The sequence below is a fragment of the Phascolarctos cinereus genome, unplaced genomic scaffold (genome assembly GCF_003287225.1).
Source record: "Phascolarctos cinereus isolate Bilbo 61053 unplaced genomic scaffold, phaCin_HiC Scaffold_726;HRSCAF=1367, whole genome shotgun sequence".
NCBI classification, from domain to species: Eukaryota; Metazoa; Chordata; class Mammalia; order Diprotodontia; family Phascolarctidae; genus Phascolarctos; species Phascolarctos cinereus.
In genome coordinates, this window is record NW_027556098.1 from 2639211 (window position 1) to 2652150 (window position 12940).

Here is a 12940-nt window from a genome sequence, read left to right on the forward strand (position 1 = left end):
AAGTGACTTGCCCAGGGTCAAACAGTTAGTATCTGAGGCTGCATTTGTATTCCAGTCTTCCTCACTCCAGGTCCAGCACTCTACCCACTGAGCTACCTAGCTGACTCTTGAACCCTGATTATCACTGATTAATATGACCAAAAGTGTGATAAAAGCAGTGTAGTGTTGAAAACAGAGGAATATTTAATGACCAGGGCCCCTAATGTGATTTTCTCTCATAGCTTAGTGGCAGTGGACAAGAGGTGATCACCAGCTCACACAGTTATAAAGCATACACACACACACACACACACACACACACACACACACACACACACACACACACACACACACATATATATTTTACTTCTGGAGAGCACCTAAATAATCTCCTTTTTAAACAAGGAAAATAAATACATAGAGACCTCCTAAAGAACAGAACAGCATCAGAGCTGAATTCCAATTTTAGAAAAGAGGTAAAGGACAGCCCACTATCTTCAGTGTTGGTCTCAAAATGCCTTGCTTTTCTTTTTCTTTTTTTTGGCTAGGCAATGGGGTTAAGTGACTTGCCCAGGGTCACACAGCTAGTGTGTGTTATGTATCCGAGGCCAGATTTAAACTCAGGTCCTCCTGAATCCAGGGCTGGTGCTCTATCCACTTCGCCACCTAGCTGCTCCTCCCCCCCCTTTTTTTATGCCTTGCTTTTCTCACTACAGAGTTATAACAAGGAGAAAAGATACAACAGTGAACTAGTGACCTTGAGTGAGGGGTTCCATGAGGGGTGAGATTAATAGTTTACTGTGCTCTCTTCTGGAATGAACTTCTACCTTGACTTCTGACTAAGGCAAAAGATGCCAAAAAAACTGTCTGGGGGCCCTCACTCAGTTCTGGGAACCCCTGACAGGAAACAGCACTTTGAACAGTGCACGCTCTCGTCCTGATCACAGATGCTTTAACTTTACTCCCCTATTCCTAAGCCTTGCTGCTTATTAGAGAGCTTTGGCAAATCTGGACAGCATACTAAAAGCAGAGACATCATCTTGATGACATCTGTATAATCAAGGGTATGTCTTCCAGTAGCAATGTATGGCTATGAGTGCTTGAGAAGACTTTTGAGAGCCCCTTGGACAGCAAGGAGATCAGATCAGTCAATATTTAAACAAATTAATTTAGGCTATTCACTGGAAGGTCAAATACTGAAGCTGAAGATTAAATACTTTAGCTACATAATGAGAAGCCGGGATTCACTGGAAAAGACCCTGATGTTGGGAAAGACCAAAGGCAAAAGAAGGGGATGGCAGTGGATGAGATGTCATGGAAACAACAAACATGAATTTGGACAGACTTTGAGAGACAGTGAAGGACAGAAGGGCCTGGCAAGCTGTGGTCCATTGGGTCATGAAGATTCACTCACAATTAAGTGACTGAACAAAAAAAAAATTGAAAGATAGCTTAGATGCTATACGCCTTGGACACACAGTTGTGAGGCAGGTAGGCGTATAAAGTACTAGAGTCAGAGTCAGGAAGACCTGAGCTGAAATCCTCACACAATTTATTAGCTATATGACCCTGGATATGTCACTTAACTGCTATGTGTCTCAGTTTCCTAATCTGTAAAGGAGACATAATAAAAGTATCTACCAGGGTTGTGATGAGGATCACGTGACATAATAATTGTAAAGAGCTTAGCCCAGCATTTGACACATGGTAGGCATGATATAAATATTAGCTACTATTATTACTGCATATTAGCTATGTGACCCTGGGCAAGTCATTTAACCTCTGTTTGCCTCCATTTCCTCATCTGTAAAATGGGGATAGTAATAGCACCTACCTCCCAGGTTTGTTGTAAGGATCAAATGATAATAACAGTTGTAAAGAGCTTAACCTAGTATCTGACACATAATAGGCACTATATAAATATTAGCTAATGTTATTATTACTTATTAGCTATGTGACCCTGGGCAAGTCACTTAACCTCTGTTTGCCTTAGTTTCCTCACCTGTAAAATGGGGATAATAGTAGCACCTACCTCCCAGCATTATGGTAGGCATCAAATGACAGAATAAATGTAAGGTACTTTGCAAACCTTATAGAGTTATATAAATGCTAGTCAATATGAAACAGAAAATACTTCTGAGAAAAAAAAATCCTACTCCAAATGAAGTGGGTTGGACGCTCCATGAAAATAGCTACTTTTCCTAGTCAAAACAGGACACAACCCAGGCAAGCGGTTGAAGAATGCTAACTTCCTTTATTTTTTATTTATTTATTTTGCTTTTTGGTGAGGCAATCAAGGTTAAGTGACTTGCTCAGGGACACACAGCTAGTAAGTGTCAAGTGTCTGAAGTCGGATTTGAACTCAGGTCCTCCTGACTCCAAGGCCAGAGCTCTATCCACTGCGCCATCTAGCTGCCCCTAACTTCCTTTATATTTACCACATACTAGAAATGCCACAAGGCGTATTGATGTCCTGGGTTCAAGTATAACCTCTGATATGTACTAGTTGAGTGATCTTGGGCAATGAGTCGCTCAGCTTCTCAGTGCCCCCCAGGCAAGTCTCTAAATCTATTGGTTGTTGCAAAGAAGATATTGATCTGTATTGATAAAAGGAGTTTTCTCATTGGGAGCTCCCTATACTCATGCAATTACAGATCGAGACCAAAAAGGATTAGTGGCCAGTCCACTTAATTTGATGGGTTAGGGGGAGAAGAAAGGAAAAGAGAAAGAAAGGAGCAACATTAAAAGTTTCTAAAACTACCATTTCTTTTACTGATTTATTCTATTTACTTTTGGACTGGTGCATGTGGCTTCACGGTTGGCACAGTAGACGGCCCACTCACAGAAGAATGCTCTTGGTTTTCCATTATTTGATTTTCAGGTCGTAATTTTCGACGAATGGGCTTTGATGGTGGCAGGTCCTGAGAAGAACAAACACAATGACCACCACCATGCCAATACCTCTTAATTTTTAGCTTCCCACACATGTCTACATACACATAGTCCCTCACGCTCCCAAACCAGGTTGGCAATGCAATAATTAAAGGCACCTGTGAAAATTAGAGTGATCAATGAGAACTTGGCTTCAGACCAAGCATGCTATAATGGATAGAGTATTGGACATGGAATGAAGAAGACCCACATTCACATCCCACCACAGATACTTACAACATTTCTTCATTTAAGGAGATTTTTGCTAGGGTCACAATAAAAAGTTGAGGAACCATACGGTGGGGTGATTAAAGGCTGGCCTTGTAGAGTCAAAAAGACTTGGGCTCAAGATCTCCCTCAGGTACAGACAGGCTATATGATCCTGGGTAAGTCACTTAGCCTGTCTCTCTATGTCTCAGCCTCCTCATCTATAAATGAGAGGCTTGGATTCCATGAGCACTAAAGTCTCCTGACTCAAAGTCTAAGATTGCATAAATGATGTTGTCCTGTTTGAAACAGCCTATTAAATTTTACCAACATTTACTCAATGGATAAGCTATTAGGATTTTATTGAACTCAGAGAATACTTGATCTCTGCCCCATGTGGTGATGGGTTTTTTGGGTTTCTTTTGTTTTGTTTTGGAAACTCAGTTATGTTGTTGTTCAGTTGTTTTCAGTAGTTTAGGGTTTTCTTGGCAAAGATAGTGGAGTGGTTCGCCATTTCCTTCTTTAGCTCATTTTATAGATAAGGGAACTGAGGCAAACAAGGTTAAGTGACTTGCCCAGAGTCACAGATATAGTAAGTGTCTGAGGCCAGATTTGAACTCAGGAAGATGAGTCTTCCTGACTTCAGGCCTAGCATTCTATCTACTGTACCACCTAGTTGCCCAGTTATAAACTTATCATAAATGTTATCATATATATTTTTGGCTTTACATTTGTATATTTTTTATTGTTCTACCTCAATTATCAAGTGAAGGCAGTGCTATCTAGAAGTGGACATCTGGAACACTTCTAGGGAATCTGGGTGACCCCCATGGTGGCTTAAATCCCCCTGATTCAGCACTAGGATGAACAGACAATTAGCTACTTTGGGTCAAAAAGGAAGGGGAAAAGATAATGAGAGTAACTTAAAGGCCAGTCAAAAACTGATTCCATGACCTAAGAGGACCGAGCAGAATCTGCCATACTGTTGACTAGGGGCAGGGAAATGAACTGGAGGAAAATATCTGGGGGCCACACTGGGAGCCCTTGCAGAGGTTTCCAGGCAATTTGCTCTGTTCAGAAGTGCATCTTTCTGGTTACAAGAAAGCAAACACCTCTGAATCTTCTCAAGCCCATTTACCAGGCCATCCCCTGAGCCTGGGAATGGAAGGTTCATTGGCAAGGCAGCCAGCAATCACTTTACAGCAGAGGCCTATGCCCAGGTTGTTGCTAAGATCCTGACCTCTCCAAACAGGATTCCCATGGCTCCAGAACATGATACCACTTTGGTGTGTTGACACAGGAAAGGTACAGGGAGTATCTCATGACAATAACATTAAGCACTCCAGCATTACCTTCTTCACAGGACTTCCACTCTCCTCTGTCTGGGAAGGAGTTCTGGTCAACTGAGGATGTAATTCGATCTCTGATACTTGGTCTGTCTACAAGAATAAATCAGACATTGTAATGTGCATACAGAAAAGCATGAGGGATCAAAATATCCTCAAACCTTGGTCACAAAGGGGAAAAAAAATGAACTCATACCCCTAAAGATTCTCAGAAGCAGAGAGCTGTAAAAGAGTTTTGAAATTATATATGAGCTGGAAAAGAGTTTTGAAATTATGTGCATGCATGCGTGTGCACATACACACACACACACACACACACACATACACACATAGTTAAGAAATGTTAAGGGGTCCCTTGAACTTGTCTTTTTGAGTTGCCATCTTTTGCAGAAACATTGGACCCAGCGCATGCAGGAGACCCTGAATGTGTCAAAGGCAAAGTGCCCCCCATCCCCCAAGCTGACATAATGTAGTGTTTGCATCCTAAGCTGGCCTCCCTGTGTGTACTTAGTAGTCAAGACAGACACCAATCAATTTGAACTAGGCTGAAAAATTGCTTGTGCAGCTGAGACCCTTGTAGATAAATACACTATCCTATCTTCATAGTATAGCAGATCTCAAGGGAAAAGAATATGGCTTCTGCTGTGGCCTTGCTCCTCCCTCTCAGAAGGGGTTTTGTCCCTCTCCCACTTTTACTGCATATTTCCCCCCCTCTATGCCACATCCCTTTAGGTAGAGATTCTGGCATCTCCTCCTTCCTTTGTCCTGCTGTTATAAAAATGCAGACTTCAATATGGATTGTGAACTCTTTGTGTTCCACATGAACGTTCTTTTCTCTTGTAATAAACCTAGTTTTCACTTAAGTTTCATGAAGTTGTGATTGCCTGTTGACAATACATGTATACACACACAGACAGGGAGAGATATAGATACATAATAATCAACAACATATAATAATTATAAATGTAATATATAATTTATATACACACACACACACACACACACACACACACACATGAAATGGGTGAAGAAACTGATACAAGAGGTAAAGAAACTTCCCAAAAGTCACAAAGTAAGGAAAATCATGGGCTAAGGAGGGACCCCTTCCCCTTCATGGACTCCTTGATCAACTCTTTTTTCCCTTTTATTTTTGTTCTGGAACTGTGATTTCATTGATGCAGAGAACTTCCAGAGTGGAAACTTCTGTCACCAGTGAAAGCTGGTACAACTTAAAGACCTGCAAAGTTGCCTGGGACACTGAGAGGTTATTAAATGACTTGCTCAGAGTCATGGAGCCAGTATATGTCAGAGCCAGAATTTTAATCCAAGTCTTCTTGACTTCACAGGGCCACTACTTTATCCAGGATAAGATTGTGCCTCTCATCTTCCTACTATGATGCTAAAAAAAAAAAAAACCAACCCCAACAACAACAACAAAAATCTAGAACGAGGAAACACTGTCAGAAAACTACAAAAGCTCAAGTGTTATACCTACAATAAATATCAAGAGATTTGCCTTCGACTTCAGGGATACTTCATTTCCTGTTTACAGCTCTGATTCCCTTAAATTACATAGACATAATCAAATTGAAAACAAATGAATAAAAAAAAAATCCAGACATAACAAGGATCATAGAGGATCGAGGATATGTTGTTGCTTTTTCCCTCAGAGAAATTTTTTTTTTAAAAAGCATTCTTGAAAACTGTGTAGGGAAAAATGCAGCTGAATGTTCTGTACAGAAGCAATTTTGCAGGATCCATTTCCCTTACATACTCTAGGTATTCAAACTTAATGAGTGATGTACCAATTAAGTCACATTGAAAAAAGAGGACACAGAACACTCAGCATACTCCCTATTGGCCACTCTACAATCTAGACTGTTTGCAGACCTGGACCCTGCAGAGGGAAGGCGGCACTTGCTTTCTGTCCATATAAAAGAATGTTCCCACAGAAGCCTTGACATGTCACCCTGGGTGGAGCGATTGATGGAAGCTTCTTATTTCACACAGCACTCACTAATGACACATTTACTGTAGTACCCCTTCTAACACGGCACAAATACAATTAAGACATTGACAATTTACACCTAGCCAGTGACACAGAAATGCATCTTTAGAGTTAGGAAGACCCAGATGCCGGACTTGTCCCCCTTTTACTCCCCCCCATCTCTCTCCCTCCCTCCCTCCCTCCTCCTCCCTCTCTCTCTCTCTCTCTCTCTCTCTCTCTCTCTCTCTCTCTCTCTCTCTCTCTCTCTCTCTCTCCTCCCTCCCTCCTCTCTCTCCTCTCCTCTCTCTCTCTCTCTCTCTCTCTCTCCTCTCTCTCTCCCCCCCTCCCTTTCTCTCCCTCCCTCTCTCTCTCTCCCCCCCCTCTACCCTCCCCTCCATTCACTGTCCCAGGTGGCACAACAGATGATTCACCGGATTGGAGTCAGGAATACTTCAGTTTGAATCTTGTTTTACACACTGACTAGTTGTGTGATCCTGGGAAAGTCACCTAACCTCAGTTTTCTCAACTGTAAAATGCGAGTAATAATAGTACCTATCTCCCTGAGTTGTGACAATAAGAAAAGGAAGCATAGAGGGAAGAATCAGATTTGTAAATCTTAAATCATGGCTTACGGTAGGGCCTTTGCAGAGCTATGATATATACATGCCTCACTAGGAATCTGCCATACCAATGAAATCACAGTTCTGGTAAAAAATAAAATAAAAACCTTGAAAACCTCTAGTTAGGCAAGGCCATCATTTCCCGAGGCAATCTATTCTGCTTTTAGTTTAATTTTCTTACTGACATTTACTTAAGATGAACAGGTCACACAGAGTCTGCAAAATCACACTTATAAGCTATGGGTCTGGTGTTAACCAGGTAGTTTGCTATTTTACCTGATATAGATCTTCCCTTCTGCCATCTGTTCTTTGGTCTGTAAATCATTATTTTCCTTTATTTGCTCTTTGAAATTCCACTATACCCATCCTACAGGCGTAAGCAAAACCTATATGAGGCTGACGAAATTGATGTTCAGGGCTCACCAATTTTTTGTTCCCTCTGAGCGTGATAAATGGCAGTTTTTCTCTATCTGTAAATTGTTGACTGTGATTGACAGCAGTGACTATCAACAAATCTTTGGAGAATTTTTGTCACGTTTCCCTTCCTAATCATTAACAGTAGAAGCCCCACAGTGGACCTTTTGGGAAGAAGACAGCCAACTAACAAGAAGCATCCTTTGAAAAGGCCTCACATTTTTAGCCTTTTCATTAATGCATACAGAAAAGAGTATGTCAAGCAGCTAGGGAAGCTGGAAGTAAGGAAACTTGATTTGGACCTGATTCTCATATATGTTTGTTATATCACAACTGGCAGTCACTAAACCACTGAGTGCATAAATAAACTTTCTAAGATTATAAGTAGCAGAAGAGTTGCAAATCTGCATTGATAGGGGAATTTCCACAATAGAAGTTCCTTTTGTTAACAAAATTCACAAGTTCCAATAAACAACCCCCAACAACCCCTCCCCCCCACCCCCTTACACACCCCCCTCCCCGGCCTCATGAGCATTGTTTGAACCTTACTCTCATCAGATTTAGCTCAAGAAGGGAATAAGATAATCAGTTAGGTATAGAAATTTAATTTGCCTTATAGGCAGTAGGAAGGAAAAGGGGAAAGAAAAGGGAGGGGGGATAGAAGGGAGGGAAGAAGCAGTAAGGGCAAAGGTGAAGAAAAGGGAAAGGGGATAATAGAAGGGAGGAGAGACTGAAGGAGGTGGTGGTCAAAAGCAAAACACTAGTGAAGGGGGAAAGGAAAAAGGAGAAAGAAAAGCATTAATGGGGAGGAAAAGGATGGAGAAAAAGACATAGATAGTAAAGACAACTGTGAATGTGAATTTTTTTTCTCTTCTGTTGAGTTTTGTTTCCTCTTTCTGATGGTACCTCCTATTGTTTTTTACTTTTACTTACAACTTCATTAATGTGAAAATATGTCTAATAGGAGTATAAATGTATAGCCTGTGTCACATTGTGTGCTGTCTTGGGGAGGGTAGTGGGGAGGAAGGGGGAGAAAAATTTTAAACTCAAAAGCATGTGGAAGTGATTGTTGATAAATCAAAATAAATTAATAAAAAAAAAATTTTTTTAAACACCCCCCCAAAAAACCCCACAGAAAATAATGGAAAAACAGTGCCATAATGGGTAGGATTTCTCTAACCAAAAAGATGTCATCTGTGTGAAGTTAAATGTTTGAATTTGTGTGGGACAACCAAATATTAGAATTTCTATTAATATTTTAATGCAACAATACTATCCCACAGCTTTATTCATGACAAAATGTGCCTGCCAGTTTGTGGCATGCTAAGAAAACATACTTTTAGAAAAAGCCTATCATAGCTGATGGTGAGCTTTCTTTAAAAAAAAATTAAACAAATTGTAAAATCACACACTCTCTCTCCTCCCTCTTCCATGCCTTGAATGAATTTTCCTTCCAACACTACAACAAAAAGTCTGAATCAATTAGTAGTTCTCAACATTGGCAAGAATATGCAGCATTGTCTGTCACAGAGAAGTACAAGTTAAGGACAACAGAGCTTAGCTAGTTCCTAGAGATGGCAGTATCACAAGCTGTATGCTGAGTAAGCTTCCTTAACAGCCACTTCTCATGAGGAGCATCAGTGGAGGGGCAGCCCCAAGCCATGCTGAGCACTGGACTCTTATCATCTGGAAAAAGGCTGAACTGAAAGGTTAGCAACCAAGTGATGTGGACAAAGCAGAAGAGGGAGAAAAATCCTGGATTTGGAATTGGAGGACCTGGGTTTAAGAAGTCATTCAGGCTTTTCTTTTATCCCTAGTGCTTAGCTTAGCATAGTGCCTGTCACATAGTAGGCACTTAATACATGTTAATTGATTGACTGCTGGATGAGGGGGAACCCATCTAGGCGAAGCTTATATAATTATTTTTCCATTTTGTTTTTAATTATTTTTTTAATCAATGAAAATCTATCTTCTCTCCCTCTTATTCCCCCCCCCAACTTTGAGAAAGAAAAACAAAATCCCCATTACAAATACGTATCATGTATTAACTGAGGATTATGACTGTTAAAATGACCAATGGACTGATGCTGAGTGAAGTGAGCAGAACTAAGAGAACGTTGTACACAATAACAGCCACATTGTGCGATGACTAATATTGATAAACCTAACCCTTTCCGGCAATACAAGGATCTAAGACATCTCCAGAGGCCTTGTGATGGAAAATGCTATCCACATCCAAAGAAAGAACTATGGCAGTTGAATTGCTATCTTTTTTTTTTCTCTTCTGTTGAGTTTTGCTTCCTCTTTCTGATGGTTCCTCCTATTGTTTTTTTTTTACTTACAACATCACTAATGCGAAAATATGTTTAATAGGAGTGTAAATGTATAGCCTATATCAGATTGTATGCTATCTTGGAGAGGGTGGTGGGGAGGAAGGGGGAGAAAAATTTTAAACTCAAAAGCATATGGAAGTGATTGTTGATAAATCAAAATAAATTACTAAATTTTAAAAAAATAAATGAAATGACCAATGGAATTTAATTTTGTCAGACAAATTCCATTTATTTTAATTAAAGAATACCCTATGATAATGGTGTCCTCAGATTTCAATATACAAATATGTATAGTTAAGAAAATCCTTACATTGACCCTGTCCAAAAAAACCCCCCCAAAACCAACATATGTGTCTATCTGCACTCTGAGTCTATCACCTGTCTGTCAAGAATTGAGTATCACGCTACATCCTGAGCCCTCTGGAATTTTGGTTGGTCATTATGTCGATCAGAGCTCCTAGGTCTTTCAAAATCATGTGTCATTACAATATTGTTGCCATTACATAAATTGTTCTCCTGGTTCTTCTCACTTCATTCACTCTGCATCAGTTCATACACGTCTTCCCAAGTTTCTCTGTATCTGCCCCTTCATTTCTTACAACATAGTTTTCTATCACATTTCTATACCATAACTTGTTTACTCATTCTCCACTTGATGGGCACCCCCTCAGTTTCCAATTCTTTGCCACCTAAAAAAAGAGCTGCTGTTAATATTTTTAAATATGCAGGACTGTTCCCCTTCCTTTGATCTCTCTGGTGTATATACCTAGTTGTGGCATCTCTGGGTCAAAGAGTATATAGAATTTAATAATTTTTTTGGACACAGTTCTAAACTACTTTCCAGAATGGTTAGACTCATTCATAATTCAATCAACGGTGCATCAATGTATCTGTTTTCCCGTAGCCCTTCTAGCAGTTGTTATTTTCCATTTTCATCAGCTTTGCTAATCTGAGGGGCAGAGGTTCACCGGTTTATAAAATCACCAATTTAGAGCTAGAAGGTACCTCAGAGTCTTGTTTCATAACTGATGACGCTGAAGTGCAAAGAGATGAGATAATTGCCCTGAGGGTCACATAGTTTACATAAGTAGTAAATAGAAGAGCAATGACTGGAATTCAGGTCCCAGGACTCAGTAAATTCCAGTGGCTTCTTATCACTGCCAAATCAAATTTCAAATCCTCTATTTGGTATTCAATGTTCTTTATAACCTGACCCTGTGCCATTATACCTCTCTAGTCTTCTTATACCTTATGCACTACCACTACTACCACACATGCACATTGCTACACACATATACACATTCTGCAGTTCAATGACATTGCCCTTCTGGATGTTCCCTTGAACAAGACACTGCATCTCCTGACTCAGGACATTTTCACTGGCCATCTCTCATGCATCAAATGCTCTCCCTCCTCGTCTCTGCCTCCTGACTTCCCTGGCTTCCTTCAAGTCCCACCTACAACCCCATCTTTTACAGGAAGCCTTTCCCAACCCATCTGAAGTCCAGTGCCTTCCTTCTGTTGGCCATTTTCAGTTTATCCTATACATAGCTTGCTTGTACAGAATTGCTGACATGTTGTCTCCCCAACTGGCCTGTGAGCTACTTGAGAGCAGGGACTACCTTTATGTTTCTTTGTGTCCCCATCACTTAGCCCAGTGCCTGGCATACAGTAGGTCCTTAATAATTGCTTACTGACTAAATGACAGACTCCAAATTCTTTCCATTGTAACCATTGCTAATATCTTCCCTCTAAGATTACCTTCCATCTACTGAGATATACATCTTATATTTATGTAGTTACTGTTGTCTGCCTATTAGAAAATTAGCTCCTTGAAAGTACAGACTGTATTTTTGCCTTCTTTGTATCCCTAGTGCTCAGCACAGTGCCTAGCACATAGCAAGTGCTTAATAAATGCCTGTTGATTGGCTTATTGCACTGTCCTGCCTCATTTGATATAGCTCTAACTGTTATAAAACACATCCTGACATCCAGCCAAAATTGGCCACTTTACAAGATGAAAGATGTTCATTCTCAGTCCCTACAGATGAGATTGGGTAAAACCTTATCTGAACTTGCCCAGAGATTACCAGGAGCAAGAGTTAAAATATTTTACCTAAATGTTAAATGCCACGTCCCATCACTTTAGGCTCCTTCCCTTACCAGCAACATGACTCCATTACGCCCAAGGCAAAAAGGTAGAGTGTTCGGTTTAGCTACATTAGTACAGAATGTGGATTCTGATCCAGACTGTGGCATTTAGAAAGTTCAAGAGACATAACTTCTGGGTAATTCAATCATTGTATTAATAATGCCAATAATTTAATAAAAGGATGGTCATTTGGCTATTTCTCTCCTAGACCAAAGACAATCATGGCAGCTGGCTCGTAGCTTATATGTTCTTTTGGAAGAGGAGTGTTCAAAAGGATGGCATTCAACTCTGATTGGTTAACAATTAATGAGAGAATGAATATTACTATGAGGAGCTAGACCTGAACTTTGATTAATCATTTACTTCTTAAGTTAGCCTCCGTGGGCAATCAATTCAAAGAACTTATCCCCACCCAATCCTGAATGGAATACAATGGCTGCCCCACGTGGGAGAGGTCTGGATAGAACAGAAGGTTAGATCAACCTTCAGAGACTGAGGTCTTGCAATGAGGACAAAAGAAAAAGGGGGAAATAGGAATCTCCCCAAATCATTGGTATTAATAATTCTTTCTCTCAAGACACAGTCACAAGCCAAAAGGGGGCCCAAAAAGCTTCCCAATACTATGGGGGAACAGGTGGAAAAGTAGGATAAGAACAATGTCTAAAGACTACTCTCCATTGTTTGGTAAAATGATTCATCCAGTGGGGAAGTAGGATCTTTTGCCTCTGCAGCTACTGCTACTGTCAATCCCTTTTCTATATCTATTTGTTTACTGGGTTCTTAGGCATAAACATAATAAAATCTCTCACTCTAGCATTTAAGTCAGGCAACTGAGCCACAGCAACAAAATTTTTTTCTTAAAAAAAAAATAGTTGGCACAAAGTGCTCTATTCCTTATGTTATATAATACACAAAAATATATAAGTAACTATATATATAACCATATATAATATACTTATTTTTATAAATTT

The 12940-nt window shown here is 40.1% G+C and overlaps 1 protein-coding gene across 8 annotated transcripts in view; it reads right to left on the minus strand.

Annotated features, from left to right (window-relative positions):
* The window catches only part of REPS2 (RALBP1 associated Eps domain containing 2), a 352146-nt gene that overhangs the window by 13297 nt on the left and 325909 nt on the right, over positions 1-12940 (minus strand). For all 8 annotated transcript variants that reach the window (XM_078146089.1, XM_078146083.1, XM_078146082.1 and 5 more), the window contains 2 exons: positions 4470-4556; positions 2770-2900 (listed from right to left, as the gene is read on the minus strand). In XM_078146089.1, the coding sequence (XP_078002215.1) occupies positions 2770-2900; positions 4470-4556 (218 nt within the window). The remainder of the gene's footprint in view (positions 1-2769; positions 2901-4469; positions 4557-12940) is intronic.